The following is a 21241-nucleotide window of genomic DNA, read 5'->3' on the forward strand; positions in this document are numbered from 1 at the left end:
ATTCTTTACCAAAGATTTCATTCACTCCCATGCTTGAGCAACATGTTCATTATCAAATTGTTTAAAATTCATTATGCTACTTCTCAAAGATATAATCTTAGCAGGAGGATAATATTTACTAATAAAAGCATCTTTACATTTAGTCCATGAATCAATACTATTCTTAGGCAAAGATAGCAACCAATCTTTAGCTCTTCCTCTTAATGAGAAAGGAAACAATTTCAGTTTTATAATATCACCATGTATATCCTTATACTTTTGCATTTCACAAAGTTCAACAAAATTATTAAGATGGGCAGCAGCATCATCAGTACTAACACTAGAAAATTGCTCTCTCATAACAAGATTCAGTAAAGCAGGTTTAATTTCATAGAATTCTGCTGTAGTAGCAGGTAGAGCAATAGGAGTACATATAAAATCATTATTATTTGTGCTAGTGAAATCACACAACTTAGTATTTTCAGGAGTACCCATTATAACAGTAGTAAAAGTAACTAAGCAAATAAAGAAAAGACAAGTAACTAATTATTTTGTGTTTTCGATATAGAGAACAAGATAGTAAATAAAGTAAAGCTAGAAACTAATTTTTGTGTGTTTTGTTTAAGTGCAGCAAACAAAGTAGTAAATAAAATAAAGCAAGACAAAAACAAAGTAAAGAGATTGGAAGTGGAGACTCCCCTTGCAGCGTGTCTTGATCTCCCCGGCAACGGCGCCAGAAAAATTGCTTTGATGCGCGTAAATGTACACGTCCGTTGGGAACCCCAAGAGGAAGGTATGATGCGCACATCGGCAAGTTTTCCCTCAGAAGGAAACCAAGGTTATCGAACCAGTAAGAGCCAAGAAGCACGTGAAGGTTGTTGGTGGAGGAATGTAGTGCGGCGCAACACCAGTGAAACCGGCGCCAACGTGGAACCTGCACAACACAATCAAAGTACTTTTCCCCAACGTAACAGTGAGGTTGTCAATCTCACCGGCTTGCTGAAAACAAAGGATTAAACGTATCGAGTGGAAGATGGTGTTTGTTTGCAAAGAACAGTAAAAACAGTAGAATGTATTCAGATGTAAAAGAATGGACCGGGGTCCACAGTTCACTAGTGGTGTCTCTCCAATAAGATAACTAATATGCTGGGTGAACAAATTACAGGCGGGCAATTGACAAATAAAGATTCAATACATATCAACGATGATTACTATGTGATTTAATCAGGGCATTACGACAAAGTACATAGACCGCTATCCAGCATGCATCTATGCCTAAATAATCCACCTTCAGGTTATCATCCGAACCCCTTCCGGTATTAAGTTGTAAACAACAGATAATTGCATTAAGTATGGTGCGTAATGTAATCAACACAAATATCCTTAGACAAAGCATCAATGTTTTATCCCTAGTAGCAACAGCACATCCACAACCTTAGAACTTTCTGTCAGTGTCCCAGATTCAATGGAGGCATGAACCCACTATCGAGCATAATTACCCCCTCTTGGAGTTACAAGTATCAACTTGGCCGAGCCTCTACTAGCAACGGAGAGCATGCAAGAACATAAACAACACATATATGATAGATTGATAATCAACTTAACATAGTATTCTATATTCATCGGATCCCGCCAAACACAACATGTAGCATTACAAATAGATGATCTTGATCATTTTAGGCAGCTCACAAGATCTAAACAATGATAGCACAAGCGGAGAAGACAACCATCTAGCTACTGCTATGGACCCATAGTCCAAGGATGAACTACTCACGCATCAATCCGGAGGCGGGCATGATGATGTAGAGCCCCTCCGGTGATGATTCCCCTCTCCGGCAGGGTGCCGGAGGCGATCTCCTGAATCCCCCGAGATGGGATTGGCGGCGGCGGCCTCTCAGTAATGTTTTCCGTATCGTGGCTCTCGGTACAGGGGGTTTCGCGAGGAAGGCTATTTCTAGGCGGAAGGGTAGGTCAGGGGGCGACGCGAGGGGCCCACACAACAGGGCCGCGCGGCCAAGGGCTAGGCCGCGCCGCCCTGGTGTCTGGCCACGTCGTGGCCCCACTTCGTCTCCCTTTCGGTCTTCTGGAAGCTTCGTGTAAAAATAGGCCCCTGGGCGTTGATTTCGTCCAATTCCGAGAATATTTCCTTACTAGGATTTCTGAAACCAAAAACAGCAGAAAAACAGCAAGTGGCACTTCGGCATCTTGTTAATAGGTTAGTGCCGGAAAATGTATAATAATGTTGTAAAGTATGTATAAAACATTCAAGTATTGTAATAAAAGTAGCATGGAACATAAGAAATTATAGATACGTTTGAGACGTATCACCCTGCACCTACTCATGTCGACACGAAGGCCAAACTCTCCGCCAGTGATGGGTCGCTGGCGTCCGACGCGCCGTTCTAACGCTCCATCATCGGTGCTCTCCAGTACTTGACGTTGACGCGCCCGGAGCTTCAGTACGCTGTGCAGCAGGTCTGCTTGCATATGCATGCTCCTCGGGATGCTCATTGCGCCGCGGTGAAGCGGATTCTACGCTACGTCTGTGGTACCATTGGCTACGGCTTGTCGTTGCATGCATCGCCCTCGAGGTCGACCGACCTTGTCGCCTACTCGGACGCGGACTGGGCGGGATGCCCGGACACGCGGCGCTCCACCAGCGGTTACTGCGTCTACCTCGGCTAGTCGCTTGTCTCTTGGTCCTCCAAGAGGCAGCCCACCGTCTCTCGCTCCAGTCCTGAGGCTGAGTACCGCGCTGTGGCCAACGCTGTGGCCGAGTGCACGTGGCTTCGCCAGCTTCTGTCCGAGCTCTCTTGTCCTGTTAACAAGGCTACGGTGGTCTTCTGCGACAATGTGTCGGCCATCTACCTCTCCGCCAACCCCGTTCATCATCGGCGAACCAAGCACATCGAGTTGGACATCCACTTCGTTCGTGAGCAATTTGCCCTCGGTCGCGTTCGAGTTCTTCACGTACCGACATCTCAGCAGTTTGCCGATATCATGACAAAGGGATTGCCGTCCACGACTTTTCCGGAGTTTCGCTCCAGTCTATGTGTCGGTGCCGACCCTTCGACTGCGGGGGGTGTTGAGTAACATATTGTATAGGTATAGGTCCCCGTGTTTTCTCAGGGTTGTACCTGTAATTGTACATGTGTCCGCCTATATATATATGAGCAGCCGGCCCTATTGGTGCTGAGCAATCTCCAATAACTCTTCTACAGGCATGGCCTGTGCCGACGGTGCGGGACCATCGGCGGACGTTGACTCTCCCATAGTGAAAAGGCAAACTTACTTGAAACTATTAGTGCATAGATGTATGCGGTATGCAAAACAACCACAAAAAAGGATGAACTCACAAACTACAACTTCAATCACATATTTGATCGGTCAGTGATGTAAGTTTTTTTCGTATTTTTGTTGAATTTTAAAACCAGGTAATTATTTATGAGTGTTACATTCATATGGAAATATACTGCGATGTAGCAACGTATGTGTGCCAACTCAATGAAAACCCAAAACTCAGAGAAAAAAAATGCCATCATAGTTCTCCAAATTAGAAGGAAGCATGAAACAAATTCCAAACTTTCTTAATAGAGAAATTAGATACCTCCAATTTTTTTACAGTCTCATAGCCAAACTAGAGGGGCCGGGGCTCCATCCTCCATTCCCAAGAAAAGTTACAAGTGTGCTAATGAGCAGCTGCTGCAGATGGTGCTGGGTTAACTGATGAGGAATATATCTTTTTGAGCCTACGACGAAATGAGTCATACAGACAAGGGAAAGAGGCACTAATAATTATGTGATGGGATAATGGATTAACCCGTGATGCATAGTGTTATTGAATTTGTTTTTGGTTTCGTTAATCATATAAATTCATAGGAAAATCATGCATGCCTAATCCGTGTGGTGGCGAAGTCAAAGTTGCAATACACCCTCTTCTAGCTTATTTGTTACCAATCTGAAGTATTATTGGTGCACACAGACCAAATAATCTCTTCAGCTGAAGTTTTGTACCATATGATAAGAAACAAGATAATAAATGTGTAAGTTTCTTTATTGTGAAACTTCTTGACGTATAACTTTAGTAATTAGTATATGCGACTTTATACAAGTATAACAATATTTACTTGCAAAAATATGTCAAGTTCCTCACAGAAATCATGTGACATATTTAACCCATGTGTGCAACCACCCTAAAACATGAACTCTCCATATATGTACATGTGTTGCAATCTTGCAAGTGTCACTAATAAGCTGATGTAAGTTACAATGGTCTTAATATATGTATATGATACGTGTGCTTTTTCGTAAGTGGTCGTATTAATTATAGTTAAGTTGAACGCATTATTTACTTAGAGAGTTATCCTGTGTTCAGTTTTATACTGACTTTGCACTAATTAAACACCTTAATAGGCATTTTATCATATTTTCTCCAATCAGATTGAGTGTGAATGTGTCCATGCATCCAAAGTTCTCCACTTCTTTTTCATATTTCCTTAAATTTTAAATGAAGAGCTTAGAAAGATAAACAAGAACCTCGATGATGTAAGATACAATCTAGCCATATCTTTTCTTTTGACAGTTTGAGAAAATCATAGTTATTCCTAATAAATAATGTAAAAAACTATAACGGTTACCCCGTGCGCCGCACGGGGTTGATGACTAGTTGAATGTAATATGGATGTGTGCGCTGTCTTGTATGTAGAGAAAGCTTCTCCACCATATTAATACTAGCCAGATTATTACAACTCCCTCCATCAATGATGATCTGTATAGCTCGCTCTTTTACAACGCCTCTTGTTTGAAATAGATTGTGGCGTTGATCATGCTCAGATTTGCTCAATTGCACACTCAACACACGTTGTGCAACTAAGCTCTTGTACTGATCAGCAGTATCAGCTTTTATTACCTCCATCTCTCTCTCAGAATCAGAATTGGCTCCATCACGTGCAACAATAAGGGCCAATGATTTTCATCAAAGTCACTTCCAGAATCATATTCTCCGTCTTCACGCACTAACATCACACGTTTGGTCCTGTATTCTATTTCTATGTGACCAAAACCCAAGCATTTGCGACACTGAATATCGTGCGTCTTCCCTGTAGAGGCCATCGAAGATGAACTCCGAGGAGGACCAGCGGATGGTGGTGGAGTAGCAGCAAGTGGTGCTCGCGATGCCGGCGCGGTGTGCTTGGAGATAGTAGGCGCTGGTGTAGCTCCACGAGAAGGTGGCGCTGATTGTCGCGGAGACCACGACGATGTACGACCTGCAAAAACATTAGCTCTTCTCCATGGTTGACGATCCTGCACTTCATGTTCAGCTTTGCAAGCAAGATGAAACAAACGAGTAATAGTGTTGTACTCTTATAGTCTAACATATGCTGAATCTCTTTATTCAAACCACCAAAGAAACGTGCAAGCATAACTTCATTATCCTCTACAATACCACAGAAAATCATGCCAGTTTGCAATTCTTGATAATAGTCTTCTACAGAATTTTTCCCTTGTTCTAAACGAGACAATTTTTAAGCATATCACCCTGATAATGTGGAGGAAAAAAACGTGTACGCATGGAAAGTTTTAAACAAAACCAAGTAGTAGGAATATTAGCATGATGTACTCTACAATGTTCAGACCACCAAATAGAAGCAAAATCTGTGAACTCACAAGTAGCAGCACTAACACGCAAGTGGTCAGGGTATTTTAAACATGCAAAGCGTTGTTCTACTTCCAATTCCCATGTAAGATACGCATCAGGATTATATCTACCCTCAGATGGTGGAATATTCAATTTAAGTATTGCAACATGATCATCATCACGTACCAGCCGTGGAGGTGGGCGAGCGTTGCGGTTGTACTGACGTGGACGACCAGGTGGAGGTTGTTCGACCTCCTCGCCGTCAAGCATGTTCTCATCAACCTGCTCGTCCTCCCCTCCATAATCATCATATCCCTCATCAGTGGCCGCGTCATGCGCGGCTGGTGCAGCAGGAGCGGTACCTGTAGGCACATCCGCATGAGGAACGCGGCGTGCGCGTGATCGCATGTTCTCGCGAGGTGGCGGCAACCGAGTCAATATCTCCAGGAACTTGGCGTCAAGCTTGGAGTTGAAGGCTTCCTCGAGGCCATCTATCTTCTCCAGGGTGTTGGTGAGCATAGAGTCGACATCATCAAGACGCGGATCTACGTTGTGTGAATGCCCGCCCAAAAGGTGGGTGAAGTGAGCATGCAACTCCGCGCTCGTTATCTTATCCGGGTCAACAGCAGATGATGTAGTTCCTGTCATGATTATTACTCAAAAATCAAAAATGTATATGCCTACAAACTACGGAATATGGTGATTTACGTGCAATTCGTCAAGCACAGTATAAAAATCTTACAAGTTCTTACCAAACAGGAGGATGGCGATGTAGCAACCAACAAGGATCAGCGTATCCAAAGTTTGCCAAAGCGATTACAAGGTGTCGATACAAAGCACGTGGAGATAATATGTGGAGCTGTAGGAAGGTTTATATATGGTGGCAAAACAGCAATTGTCAAAACAGCGATGCAGTATTGAAAGTATGCTCAACAACGGTACTGTGCTGGTCCTAGGCTAGACCTTACTAGAGACGCGAGCCTAGAACACTAATGAGGTTACGGCGCGGCACACAAGCAACTAACAGCGATGAGGTGGAAAACCAAGATGACAAAATCACTATGATGGCGAGTGTCTCAAACTGATCCCCGAGGTCGAAAAACAGTATAGCCTTAGAAAAAAAATTGTCGAAATTTAGGAAAAAGTGCTCCATAAATCGCGCAGGCGCAGAAAAAGTCGCTATAACGGCCAGTGGAGAAAAGTGATCCCCAATGTCGAAAACCAGTGTAGCCAGAATTTTTTTGAAGGCGTTTCCAGACTTCTTTTTTTTGCTCTCCTTCCAATTCTTTACTGGCGGCCGAAACTTATCTCACGGAAAAAAAATTCTGCAGCATAGACGAAATTAGAAGGCAACAGCTATTAAGGAATACAATAAAACCGTAGTCTACACGGACTCTGTCGCGGCAGAGAAACAACACAAAATCGTGTCGCGGTAGGAAACATCGTATATGACATATGTATATGGCGGTGGCAGAAGTATATGGCAGTGGCGGAAGTATATGGCGGGTGTATATGGCGATGACGGAAGTATATGGCGGGTGTATACGGTGATCTGCGTATGGTGCGAGCGGGCGGCGGCGGCGTGACTAATATGACCAGAACTCGAAACTCTAAAGGAACTAGACGCTAACCAACAACTCGACACGAAGATGCAGATACAAATTCAACTATGCAAAACTGAGAAGACAATGCAAAGGCGTGGCAGGGGGTTTATGGAACGATGATCTAAAACCCTAACAGTTTTTTTTGGCTTTTTCGTGGTTTATGGGTATGACGGAGATGCAATCTACACTAGGAAAACTGTAAAATCACACCGAGCAACCTGAAATCTGATTCCACTTGATAGGGCAAAGGTGGCCGATCTTTCGATGAGAGTATGATAACGTCAATTTGTTGGTGGAGTTCATGCTTGACGATCCGACTACACATGCAAAGCTCGTGCGCCAATGCAATCACTAGGACAATCTCCGAGAGTTACTGATCTTGCGGATGCACGATCAGCCTGACCAGCAAGGGTCTTAATTCGTACCTGAAATCGAGAACAAGTAAGAACTAATGATGCAATCAGAATATTACGGATATAGAGGAAAGCTTTATTGAATAAGGTGGGATTCCGAATAGTCGGTCTTGTTCTGGACGTTGGCCACAAAAAAAGTACACGAGACTTGCAGCAATGGCTAACTTTTAGTGTAATAAAAATCCGAGTATAAACCTGACGGCTATGGGGGTATTTAAAGGAGAAAAGGGTGGGGTTTCGGCCAGTCATACGTATGGTGGACGAACCATACCCTAGAAGGCCATTCCCACTCCAATACAGACTCTAAACAGAGCATGGCCCAAAACTAAAGGTGACGCAGCATCATATTATGCTATGGACAAAATTATGAAGTGTAATCTTGTATATTTCATCCAAGTCTTCAATCATCATTATGGTGGCTTCAAAGTTCTGAAATCTCCACTTGGGGCATCCTCTTCAATCCTCACATGTTTGCTGCCATCTCCTCCATGTGTGATCATGCTCCAATGCTTGTCCTTCTCATCCATGCTAGGTCCATCATTCCTAAGAGTAACAAACACATCTGATTTAGGCAGCATCATATTCTCATGTATGTGAGGAATAGTTCCAAGAAACGAAAGTACCTGATAGTTAAGTTGTTTGGCACGAGCTCGAGTGATTGGTCCTTGTATTTGTTGGGTTGTAGGAACAACGGTTGTATCAACAGATGGGATATCCTCATCACCATAATTTTGGAAGGTCCTAGGACATTTATGATTTAATTGGAACACAATAAGAAGATCTACTATTGAAGCCAAATGTTGATGCGACCGTACGGTGCACCAACGCCTACTTCATCTGAATACAGAAACTTCTTGTGAAGGGCACCAGAAAAAGAGAGTGACGAATCCACCAAAAAACATACTAGAAGAGAGGAGGTCAGATCTCAAGAAGGAGAAGACCCCCATCGACTCTCGCCAAGATATACAACCTCTAGATCATCCACTCATCCATCTCATCCTTCTTGTACTGAGAGAGATATATTCATTCTTAAGATTAGGGATTTGAACCTCTATTCCAATATTGTGGCTTACTATGGTAATATCGAAATGAACTCCATTTACATTCATATGATATCATTGTGTTTTTCTCCTCTCATGTGTTAGTAGATCCCCATAAGAGTGGTAGATGTTGGGGATTGGTGAGATCTGTTGTGCCTATTTTATTCTATGTATTTATAAGTTATGTTTGTGATGATTATATATGATAATGAATTTCTATGTGCACCTAATGTTGTTATCTAATTTAAGGGTCAAAGTAACATGATATTGAGAACTCATAGACATGAACTTGTTTGCTACAGAATCGGCAACCCCAAGTGACACGACTGATATCAAAGAGGATCTAGCAATACTCGAGGACAACAAGGAACCACCCAGCTTAAAGCTATGATCTGGTCTAACAACATTAATAGAAGAATTGACCATCTTTTTCTTACTCTCATTTGGGTTGCTTGCCTACTCATATATTAATAAAAAGAATCATATTCACTTATCACATTTATTTCAGTAGGCACATTCACTATCACCAACCATGAACCGTATTTCCCCGCGCCTAATCATTCATCAGCAGGAACTCAATACACTTCTCAAAGTTTTTTACTTTTATATACTTTACTTTATTGCACTTTCAATACACAAAACCCCTACATCCATACTCACCCATTTCCATTTCAATTCTTGCAGTCAATTCACTCAAGTCATGTGACACCTTAAGTGTGACAAAAACGCCGCAGATAAACACTCTCCTAGGCTCCTTGTTGTGATGCAATATAAAAACCGGAAATAATACTTCCACAAAAACATGCTCTAATGATCTTGTGTTCTTGCAGGCCATCGACAACTTATTTGGGACCTCCGCCTTCTTATCAAGGTCGGCGGAGGCGTCGCGCTTTGAGGCCTCCACGGGGGCGGTTTCATCGCTGGCAAAGACAGTGACTACGGTGGGTTCCTGAGCTTCCAACTCGACAACGGTGGCGAGAACGTCCATGGCTGGGCATGGTTTTCGCCTCCGTCCGAATACGATTTTTGGTAGTGGAGGGAGTGGAAGTGGATTTTGTGCCATTGGCTGGCCAGCCATATAGGACACATAGGAGGACACCGGTGGACTCATCGCAGCTTCCACGGGTAGGCATTCTCGACACAAATTTGGGCAGCGTTTGGGTCCCCACGGACAGCCCGGTCAGTTTTTTTTGAACGGTAAGGCCCAGAAGGACATGGAGTCTGTATTAGATCGACGGTGGGGTTACAAATATAAGAAGGACCAAAAAGAAAAGGAAACTTACTGAACAGTCCTTGAGTTTTACAACCAACACCCCATAGAAAAGCGCAAAAAACGCGATGAAGTCCATAGACGACGCCGATGATGTTTGACTATCCGGCGCGGCCGCCATTGCCTCCACCGGGGACAAGGCCACTTGGGGAAGCAGCAATGATGGTCTCCACACCGAGGTCGATGAAGATCCTCCACCTAAAGAGGAAGAAAAATCTCGTGCACCATAGGCCAAGCGCAGCAGGGCCACCCTTCTGGTCGGAGATAGCCGCTGCTGAAACACGCCGCCGCTTGGGATCTGCTGCGAGGATCACAGACTCCGTAGATCCCCCGAACCACCACCTCCAAGCGACGGTGTCGACTCCTCCCTCCGCACCCTCTCCCTCGCCACCAAGGCCGGCCAAGAGGAGAAGAGGTGCAAAGCCACCGGGAAGAAGGTGGTTGCGCTTATTGAACCGGAGGCTCATGACCAGAGCAATCTCCGGCTCCTTCTCATAAAGTATACTTTTATATTATATGCATTTGGTTTTATGAATATCAATATTTCTTCTATAGAATAAGTTTAGTAAAAGTTTACAAAAATTGATTTTAATTTAAAGGCAAAAACGGTAAATAAAACCGAAGAGAGTATACTCCTGGTATTAGCCAATTGTCAAGAACTCAAGATACTCATATATACATTGCCGTGTGAGACGGGTGAAACATAAGCTGGCTAGAGTCCAGAGTCCAGACTAGAAAATCTACCTCGCACCTTACTTTGTCATCGTTCCACCATCAAACCCACAGGCAGCGCAGGGGACGGGCATGGCTCAGCCTGCCGTCCTGTTCATGGCCATCGTTGCCATACTTCTCGCGCCCAGAGCCGCCGGATATCCGTGGGCAGTCTGCGGCAACACCGGCAGCTTCGCAGCCAACGACAGCACGTACCTGGCGAGCCTGAAAAGCGTCGCCGCCACCCTCCCCGGGAATGCCTCAGCCTCCCCGGGCCTCTACGCAGCAGCGCAGGCAGGCCAGGTCTGGGTCCTTGGGCTGTGCCGCGGCGACGTGAAAGCCACCTCCTGCTCCGCCTGCCTGGCGCAGGGATTCCAGGACCTGCCGAGCGCGTGCGCCTACAGCAAGGACGCCACGATGTACTACGAGACCTGCTTCCTCCACTACTCCAACCTCCACTTCCGCGTCTCCGACGAAACCGAGTTGAGATCGGTGTTCCCCGTCATCTACAGCGCTAACGCCACGGCGGAGGAGCCGGACCGGTTCGCCGGCGTCGTGGCGGCGCTCCTGAACGCCACCGCGGACTACGCCGCGTACAACTCCTCCAGGACCCGGCCGTACGCGTCCGGGTTGGTCCGCTTCAGCCGCGAGATCCCCGAGGTGTACAGCTGGGCGCAGTGCACACCGGGCCTCACGCCGGCGCGGTGCCGGGATTGCCTCTCCAACATGATGCAGCTGGGGATGCCGCTGTACAGTGTCGGGGCGAGGCTTCTTGGGATTAGGTGCAGCTTCCGCTACGAGACCAAGCCCTTCCTTGACGGCCCGGTGATGGTGCGGCTACCAGCAACCTCGGCCGGCACTGGAGCTCCGGCCCCCGCGCCCGAGTCGTTGCCGACGCCAGCACCGACACCCGCGCCGGCTATGGTGACACCGGTGGCGGCGGTCGGAGGAGGTGAGTCAAAGCAAGCGTCTTTTCTAATCTTTGTGCGGTGACTGACACGTTCGTATAAATAGAGCAAAATTACCGCCACAACTCCCCATACTCCGGTTAGCCGAGTAAATTACAAGAAACCGCCACAAATTGAGCCTAAGATTACGAGAGTCAGTAACACTTCTGCTAATTTTGTCAATTCAGTACCACTTCTAGAATAGGAAGCATCATATAGGACAAATCATCAACTAATACCGTTTTAGCCGCTCGTAGTGATGGCGTTGCCCGTTGCCTGCCGTTTAGGCCCGCGCCGGCATGTCCTGCGCTCGTCTCCAAGTCTGCAACCTTGCCCTGTTCCGCGTGGGGGTGTCAGACGCCAGGTCAAGGACCTTGATCTCCGGCAGCTAGCGAGCACCGGCGCGTGCCCATCGGCGTGGAGGCCGTGCACGATCGACCGCGGCGTGCTCATCCTCGACCTCCGGGCTCGACAGCGCGTGGGCACTCCACATAGTCGCAGCAAAACAAGCTAGCTTGTGATCGATCCTTTACAATTTTGAGCTAGTAGTACTTCGGTACACACACAAAACAACACATACAAGAATCGATTGATGGCCTCAGGTACATATCACACCTGATTTTTCGTTGTTTCCTATATTGATTATTCATGATCGGGTATAAACTAGCTCACTACTAGGAAAAGCCTTATTACTAGCGCACCAGAAAAGGCTACTGCCGGCACACCTGAGCCCACCGGTGGGAACATGACAGTGGTAATGGGTTACCGCCGGCGCACCAACTGATGCGCCGGCGGTAACACGAGTTATCCCCGGGGCACCAGGTCTGATCCATCGACGGTATGCTTTCCACGATAAAAAAAGCCCGATTTAGATCTAGGTCTAGATCGAGTTCTAGTACTTGACTATAACACCTCCATCACCGTGGTCGGCTCTGTCATTGTGATTTTCGCCGTGGACGTGTCCGTTGGAGTGAAAGGAGGTGGCCGCCGGATCGAGAGGAGGTCGCCATCGGAGTGATAGGAGGTCGTCAGAGAAGCTTGCTGGAGGGAGGTCGGACGGAGATAGAACCTCATCGGTTCTTGCCGAATGGAGGGAGATGAAGAAGGTAGAAGAGGATAAGGAAAAGTGAAGGGAGGAGAAGAGAAGGTGGCCGAACGAGAAGGAATGGAGGAGAAGTGAAAGATGAGGAGGAGGAGGAGGAGGAGGAGGAGGAGGAGGAGGAGGGGGAGGGGGAGGGGGAGGAGGAGGAGGGAAAGAGGAGTATGAGAACTAAAGGAGGAAAGAAGAAGTGAAGGAGGAGAGGAGAAGTGGAATATGAGGAGGAGGAGGAGGAGAAGGAGGCTGGTTTGTGCCTATATAGGAAAGGGTACCGTCGGTGCAGCTAGTATGGTGGTGCGCCGGGTTACTAAAATATCCCTAAATGACCGTAGATCGTTGAATTCAGATAGGAAATTTCGCGTAGATACATTTTGATTTTTTTTTTACATTGGATGTTGTATTCAACCACAAATTCTATATAGGCACATAATATCGAAGTGTGTGGCACCCGAGAGCTCCTTTGTATTTTCCCTATAAATACTGGACTTGCTACTGTGCGCGTCGAACTACTACCCCATTTACAAAACCGACAAGGACACACGTACATAGTTATCGAAGTCGTACTATACGGAACAAAGCACACGACGCCAGACATGGCCGACTACTCCTCCCTTGGCCGCGCCTTGATGCGCACTACTCGGCATCCACCAGCCAGCCTGGCGCTCGCATCGTCAAGTTGTTCGACGCTGTCCTTCTCCTCGCCATCCTCCACCATGGCAGTGTTGACGCCTTTGGCTCCCTCCTCGGCATCGCCGCTGTCGCCGCATGTGCACACCGTAGTACGGAGAGTTCGTCTTCACCTCCACCTCCACTTCCACCAACGCTGCGACCGGTGCACGCTGCAACAGCTCTTCCACCAGCATATTGAAATCCGAACGAACGATGAGCGGCTCGGTAGCAGCCATGGCCATGGCTACGCCAACTCGTGGCCGCGCGAGGTTACGTTGCTGTCACATGGCTTGGACGTAATGCTGTGGGGTACCACGGCACCGCATCGGTGGTGCGGCGGATGACATCGACTCTTCTTTAGGAGGATCTGCAGCGTTGGGGTGGGGTCTGGCCGGTGAGAACCGGGCTCTGATTCGGTCGAAGCCGACGATGGTGACGTCCTCGGGCATCATCACCTTGTGAAGGCATCGTTGCTACAGATCCGACCTTAACCTCTTTGTTCTGGGAGAAACTCCAGATCTGGATACGGATCAGATGATGGCGGCACCTCTGGTGTCGTTTTCCCTCTTGAGAGCATCGTTCTGGAACAAGTGATACCTGGAGGAAGTCATCTGGCGGAGCGGTGTTCCATCTACTGCGCCGATGTTGGTGGGTCTCGGCGGCATGGTGCAGTGAAGCCTCAGAGACGGACGCAGCGTGATGGACGTGCGTAAGATGGTGGTGTCGTCTAGCGTCGTGGTGTCGTTGGTGGCAGGCCTCGCAAAGTCATTGCATTGATGGGTATGCGGAAGACGGTGGCGGCGAGGACTTCTGGAGCGTGTATGATGGTAAGCGCCGAGGGTCTGCCGGACCGGTTGTGCCACCTGCTCGCTATTGGGCAACTTATCGAGGTCTTCAGTTTTTTTTATGATGTGCGTTGGTGTGATGTCAAGGTGTTGGCTCTGTTCATTGATCCCCCCTCACCAAGGTTTAGCGAGCTATCGTTAATTTTGGTGGCTTCGGTTCGATCTTTGTATTTGTTTTTGTAAGGTGTTGTGAATAATCTAATAAAAAAAAGCCGTGTGCATCCAAGGGATGCAAAAACTAGGATGATATTTTCCCATTTCGAAAAAATGAATGTGGTTCATACGTGGCAGCTCTTCGCGTGCCGTACTGTACATGCTCCTTGCCGCTCGCGCATGCATGCATGTTTCAAACCGTAGCAAGACCAAACGGTAGGCGGGGTGAGAGTAGTTGATAAGTTGTGCCCTTTGTTGCCCCCTGCCGTATTGAATAGAAAAAATTAGCAGGAGTGGTGACTCGTCTGACTCGTAATTTTAGCCTCAATTGTAGTATACTCTAGTTCCTTATAATTTACTCCTATTAGCCCTAGGAAGGTGTGCAGTGAGGCGGATCATATTAGGAAGTACTATTCGATCATAGTGGGTAATAAATTATATATGGTTTAATGCATTGTGTTATTTATTATGTTGTATACTCATCTTATTATTAGGTGTGTGATAATATGGTAGTACTAGCTAGGTTCTTTTTTTTTTCTTCATTTATTATCATGACATACCACCAAAACGTATTCGGGCGTGTGTGTGATGTTACGCTTGTTACTCCAACTATGAGCTGTTTGAACATGACCGATCTATGAGCTACCCCTTTTTTCCTTGAGTAGTGCTATACGCCCGACAAATTTCGGTCCGAAGTGCATGCAATGCATTTCTCCACCGTTGGCTGCTCCATACGTCCGAATTTCCCACCGTTGATCACACATAGCGTACACATTTCGTATGTAAAACGTTCGTGTGTGCATCAATTCCCTTTTTTCCTTTCCGTGTAGTGGAAGTGTCCGAAGTCCGAACTACCTGAGAAAATAAGCTTAGCTGGGCTAGCGGTATATTAAATGATTGTATAGTCGTAGTTGTACTTACAATTTTTAGCCCATTTTTACATAATGCAGAATGGTATTTAGGCCCGAATTTTAAAACCTAGTGCTACAAGGAATGCCCAACCCCGTCTCAAGAGATTTTCTCACAACGAGCTGCCAACGGTCGGACATGTTTGGAAAAGCACTAAGGCTACCCAAAACCAAAGCACGACTAACCTATACTCGAAATATGCTTTGGTCCAAACTAAATGTATAAAGTAATGCTACAAAAATAAAAGATTAAACATTTTTTGGTGCATACTGTTTTGAAACAAAAAAATTGCCAACAACTTCAACAAAAATTACAAACTATTAGGACATAAAACTATTTGCTTCCAACAATGAAAATGTGGTTAAGCAAACAAGTAATTTGCTACCGATAGAACTGCAATAAAAGTCACCACCTATTTCACTAAATATCAAAACTGATTACAAAAAAAATACTTGTTTGCAACATTTTTAAACCATGTGTGTACAACATTACAAACAAAGTGGTTAAGAAACATTTTTTGCTTCAAATTCATTTGCAATATATTTCAACAAGAATAAGATGCGATATCAGTGGGTTATTATAAACAACAATTCCAACAATAAATGTTGGTTGATTACAACAATAGAGAACATTATTTCCAACAAAAAAAATAGTTGTTTACAACAATAGTTCAAAAACAAATTACAGCCAACCCAACATAATCGAACATTAACAGTTTCCTTACCGAGATGTATTGAGGCATATTCCTAAGTTATTTGCCAAAAAATAGATAAAAAATTCTAGGTCGGCTTAGCTTCCGGCAAACACATGTGATAGCACCGAAGATGACATTGGTGTGCAACCACGAACAGACCATTCGTCTTGCTTCCGTAAAATAATAAAATGTGCTTTCGCCAGAAGAAGAAAAAAGAAGAGCAAAGAAGCTAGCTGGTTGCAAGTGTGCTTGCAGCAGCAACAATTTAGCTGGCTGCAGCGGCGCTCGCTTGCAACGGTCGGGAGGCTCAGAATAAAAGGGAATCTAAGATACTTTTTTCAAATGCTGCTGTTCGTCAATTTTATCCAGGGTGGCTTGAGAGTTGGCCATGATCTTCTTCAATGTCTGGCTCAAGGCAAGGGCTCATTCTTCCCGGGCAAGATCGGTCTTGGTAGCCTTATGGCCTCGGGAACGAGGTGGAAGGGCTTTCTAACCAGTATCATCGTCTTCGACGTCGACGACCAACGCGGCTATCCCATTCTTGATAGCTTCATGGTAGGCTGCATAGCCAACCTTCCACTTCGGTGCCTCCTTCAGCTTCTCCCAACAATGGGCCATATAGAAACCCTTCTCATGTGTTGCCTTGAACTTCTCAAAGCCCTCTGTAATTAATAATTAAAAGTTAGATTAATGGTGCTGTAATATATGGATCGAATGACGATGCTCGTTACTTACCAGTGCCAACACGCCCGTGCCACTCTCGGGGTGGGAAACAACATGATCGGCGGTGGCAGTGAACTTGGAGGTCTCTTGTTTGATGTAGTTCTATCTTTTTCTGATGGACTCTTCGTGCGTTCGCTGCACATCTCGTAGGGCTTGTGACGCCGACCATTTATGAGTCATGGCTGGTCGCGAGCCACGCATCGCACAAACATTTGACCTCGTCGTTGTTAAAGCGGCTAGTCATGTCACTACTAGGAAAAGGCCTGTTGGCACCGACGCATGGAAATTGTGGTGCTCCGGCAGTGTCTTCTCCATCTATAGGCGTTTTCCTAGTAGTGTGTGGCTCTCCCCTTACTTCTTCCCAACATCATCCCTGGTCAGGACATGCCATGCTGGCGCCTACTCATCGGCATCGACGTAGATGGTTGTTTCCTGCGTGGGCTGGGTGGAGAACACCCGTCCGTAATCGATGTCCACCCCATCCCGTGTCTGTGCCCACTGTTCCCGCGTCTCTATCCCGACGGCCTTCAGCAACGAAGCCGCCGCCGAAGATCACGGCCACAATATTGGCCTCACTGTGTCCCGTCCAATAGGCGTACGAATCACCGGTTAGATGAATGACACACGGTAGAGCAAGACACTGAGAGAGTAAACGTACCAGGTCATCCATCGCCAGGGCAGATGGTGCCATATCCTCAAACAGGGTGCTGGGCACGAGTCACACCTCTCCTCGCCGTATGGTTCATGTCGGGAACCGGAGCCATGTTGAACTAGACCGGCGCGGTGCCGGAAGCGAACCGCGACGACGTGTGGACATGCGAGGGTGCATGCGTTGCAGGACAAAGCTGGGAACTTACCGAGCTCAACGACGAGGTCGGGGGAGCGACGCCGACGATCCTCTCTTGTTTGACGAAGAGCATGGCCTTCGTTAGGCTTGGATGGAGGCCAGGATGGAGGCCTACATGGGCGCTGACTTTCACCTGCATCTTCCACGCCATTTGGGTAGCATCCTGCTCCTGCTGGACGATTGCCGCCGACGCATTTCTCTCCTTCAGATTCTTGCGCCGGTCATGACGCTTCACGGCCTGGACGCCTTTCTCATCCTTCGACATCAGCTTCTTTAAAACCTCCGGCTTAGCTTCCCGGTCGCGGCACCCTTTGAGCCGGCCAGAGTTGTGGTCTCCATTGGGGTTGTGGTGGTGGCTATGGGGGAGTGCAGGACGGTGGCTGCGAGGGTTTTCTCGGAATCGATGGTGGCTGCGGCGACGAGGACGACCATCATGACGGGAGGGAGTGTTGGCGCCGATCAACTTTGATTTTTTTAGGAAGGAAATGGCCACTGGCAGGAATGTAAGCGGCGTCCTGCGCGGATCCTACGTAAGATTCAGCGGACACTCGGCGCGACCGCGCAACCTCCACGGAGACGCAAACTCGATGCATATTTGGACCGCGTTTGCGTCTCCGCGAACAACCCGATCACTATGCGTCGGGCCGCTAGGCCTGGTTCCTAACATATTTTAGGACCACACGAACGCAAACAGTTGCTCAACTTTGGTTTGCGTCGCCCTGTTGGAGATGACCTAATTTCACTAAAGTTCCTGAAGCCTAGAATATAAATTAGGCTTCATTTGGAAAAAGAAAATGTTACACGACTCCGTTAAATTTTTTGGCTAGCATATGTAATGTTACTTACCAACAACAGGATTCTTTTTTGCACATTATTTTTGCATAGTACTCTAATAATAAAATAAATTCATGTGTTTTGTTCAGATCAGCTATAAGGTCCATATTAGCCTCCTCTACCACTTCAAACATTTTTTTCTTATTTTTTTTTCTTTAAATAGCATCTAAATACGGAAAATGTGTACATGTGATCTTTGATTATTAAACATGCGGCACTTGAATTATTACAATACTTAGCGATATTCTTGGTCCTTCGAATAACAAGACTATCTAACCTTAGGCTCTACGGCCACTGAAAATCGGTTTTGTTGTTGATGATGATGTGATATTGATTTCACACATATGGCAAGCCACCAGGCTGCACAAGACAAAACTAATTATAAGGAAGGGTGTAACTTAGATATTTTGAAACGTATGGACGGAAATTAGGAAAGCCACGTCGTGGCGACGAACTGACGATAAGCCATGAGAATGGTCCCAACTAGCAAATTCTCTTCAGAATATTTTATTTCCCTTACTCTAAATTTTGTTGCCATCTGGTCCAGTTAAATACACTACTAGTACTATTTAGTTCAGGTTTATTGCATTCCTAAGAGCTGACATTACTTTTGTTACATGCATTGGTTACATTCAAAGGGAGAAAGTACAGCGTTCCAGGCATGGTTCTTATAATTGCGCTGCCTACTCTAGCAGCCGCAAACCTTATCGCTGCCTTCATTATATGGAGGAAGAGGCAGCGGTCCCCAGCACAAGCGAAAGAGAAGCAACCATGTATGTCCTGCAAATAATTCCAATTTATATAGTAGTAATAAATTATGCACTTAAAATGTGCAAACTGATGGGGAAGTTGTTCTTGTCCAACAGATTCCAGTTACCCTACCGAAGCCGATGACACTGAGAGTGTAGACTCAATGCTGATGGACATTTCGATTCTGAGAACCGCAACCGGGGACTTCGCGGAAAGCAAAAAGCTCGGTGAAGGCGGATTTGGCGCGGTGTTCCAGGTGCCCGTCTTGTAGAAACTGGGTAATAATAGATTGGAAGTTCTTGAGCTGACATGCAGCAAAATTTAATTACGTTTGGCCGAATTTGGTGAACAGGGTACTCTGCCAGACGGCGAAGAGATAGCGGTGAAGAGACTGTCAAAGAGCTCGACGCAAGGAGTGGAGGAGCTCAGGAACGAGCTGGCCCTAGTCGCGAAGCTCAAGCACAAGAATCTCGTCAGGCTTGTGGGCGTCTGCCTGGAGCAGCAGGAGCGGCTTCTTGTCTACGAGTTCGTCCCCAATCGGAGCCTCGACAAGATCCTATTCGGTAACGTTTTGCTTAATTTGCTATAATATATGATCGGTCAGAAACTTAGAATTGCAATGGCACTGCCAACTCAAAATAACTTTCTGAACATTGCGAGCCAAGAACAGACGTCGAGAGACGGGAGCAGCTTGACTGGGGAAAGAGGCTGAGGATCATACGCGGGGTCGCTCGAGGTCTGCAGTACCTCCATGAAGACTCCCAGCTCAAAGTAGTCCATCGAGATCTCAAACCCAGCAACGTGCTTCTTGACGCCGGCATGAACCCCAAGATCTCTGACTTTGGCCTCGCGAGGCTTTTCGGACGAGGTCAGACGCAGGGCGTCACCAGTCGTGTCATCGGCACATAGTGAGTATTACCAGTGTAGTCTATATATACTCCTGTTTTTTACTATTCTAACATAAAAGGCCATGTTTATTAATTACTCATGGAGGTAGGAGTTGGTAATAAGGAAAATCAAATCATCATCATGCATGCCGTGTTGTTTCAGCGGATACATGGCCCCCGAGTACGTGATGGGCGGGAACTACTCGGTGAAATCGGACGTATTCAGCTTCGGGGTCATGGTTCTGGAGATCCTGACGGGGAGCAAGAGCAGCGACACCACGCAGTCTCAAGATCTCTTGACCATGGTATGCATCTGTGCTCCCATTGCTTAGGTCTATCTGAACTTAATCCACAAATATGCAGCTGCAAATTTTTCGGGCCTGCAGATCTGGGAGCATTGGACAGCTGGAACGGTATTAGAGGAGATGGACCCGCGCATGAACAGCAGCTTCTCGGAGAGCGACGCGATGAGGTGCATCCAGGTTGGACTCATGTGCGTCCAGGAGAACCCGGTGGATCGGCCAGTGATGTCGGAGGTGGGCATGATGCTTGGAAGCCACACAATATCTCTCGGTGCCCCCATCAAAAAGCCGCCCTCCTAAAGAGGTTCGGTATCCAGACCGCTCCAACAACGATCAGGACGCTGGCAAAGAAGTCGGTCTATTTACTGAAGATTAACTGTATAATTGCGCACCTTTCTTCAGCGGTTTGATCTTTTGGTGTGACTAGTTAGTATCACTATGTTCCATATTATAGAATACTGCTAGCTAAATACCTGTACGTTGCTACGAGATAAATTATTGTATCTTCTTTTAATGTGCACGTCAATTTCTTACAACTAGTGGTTGGGGCGCCCCATGGGGCGCCTCCTCACCGGTCATGTGCGCCCAAATTCACTACAATGGCAGTTGTACATTGCAGTCACATGCAAAATATAATTTAATGCAATGGTTAAATATTCAGCCAAGGCTGAAACCCCAAATTTATATTTCAATTCCGCAAAATGCAATCAGCTGGCGGATGTTAAAAGTCAAAGGCAAACCTATGGCCTATGATACAACACAGCCCGACCTTAAATTTTGAACTTTAAAGTTGCAGCGTACAAGATTGATTTACGATTTTGAAGTAAATGGCTATTCTAGTGAGGGGAGTTAGACCACCACTTTCTGTTACATGTTAAGCTGCTCCTGCTGTTAGTTTATTGCCACCAACTAAATCTATGTATTATT

General features: G+C 46.3%; 1 protein-coding gene across 1 annotated transcript; it reads left to right on the plus strand.

Annotated features, from left to right (window-relative positions):
- The first annotated feature begins 10667 nt into the window (after positions 1–10667).
- LOC124704647 (cysteine-rich receptor-like protein kinase 6) lies at positions 10668–20828 on the plus strand. The gene is made up of 7 exons (XM_047236919.1): positions 10668–11607; positions 19014–19148; positions 19242–19381; positions 19478–19688; positions 19796–20033; positions 20176–20317; positions 20399–20828. Exons 1-7 carry the CDS (start codon positions 10749–10751, stop codon positions 20612–20614), a joined length of 1941 nt encoding a protein of 646 aa, XP_047092875.1. The 5' UTR covers positions 10668–10748; the 3' UTR covers positions 20615–20828.
- The last annotated feature ends 413 nt before the right edge of the window (positions 20829–21241 follow it).

Source organism: Lolium rigidum, chromosome 3, assembly GCF_022539505.1.
Source record: "Lolium rigidum isolate FL_2022 chromosome 3, APGP_CSIRO_Lrig_0.1, whole genome shotgun sequence".
In the NCBI taxonomy this organism is placed as follows: domain Eukaryota; kingdom Viridiplantae; phylum Streptophyta; class Magnoliopsida; order Poales; family Poaceae; genus Lolium; species Lolium rigidum.

Excerpts from the sequence above, each read along its gene's own strand:
- LOC124704647 (XM_047236919.1), top strand. The coding sequence starts at position 10,749 with ATGGCTCAGCCTGCCGTCCTGTTCATGGCCATCGTTGCCATACTTCTC. Across the intron at positions 19,382-19,477 it reads GATTTGGCGCGGTGTTCCAG|GGTACTCTGCCAGACGGCGA; the intron begins GTGCCCGTCTTG and ends TTTGGTGAACAG. Across the intron at positions 20,318-20,398 it reads CTCAAGATCTCTTGACCATG|ATCTGGGAGCATTGGACAGC; the intron begins GTATGCATCTGT and ends TCGGGCCTGCAG.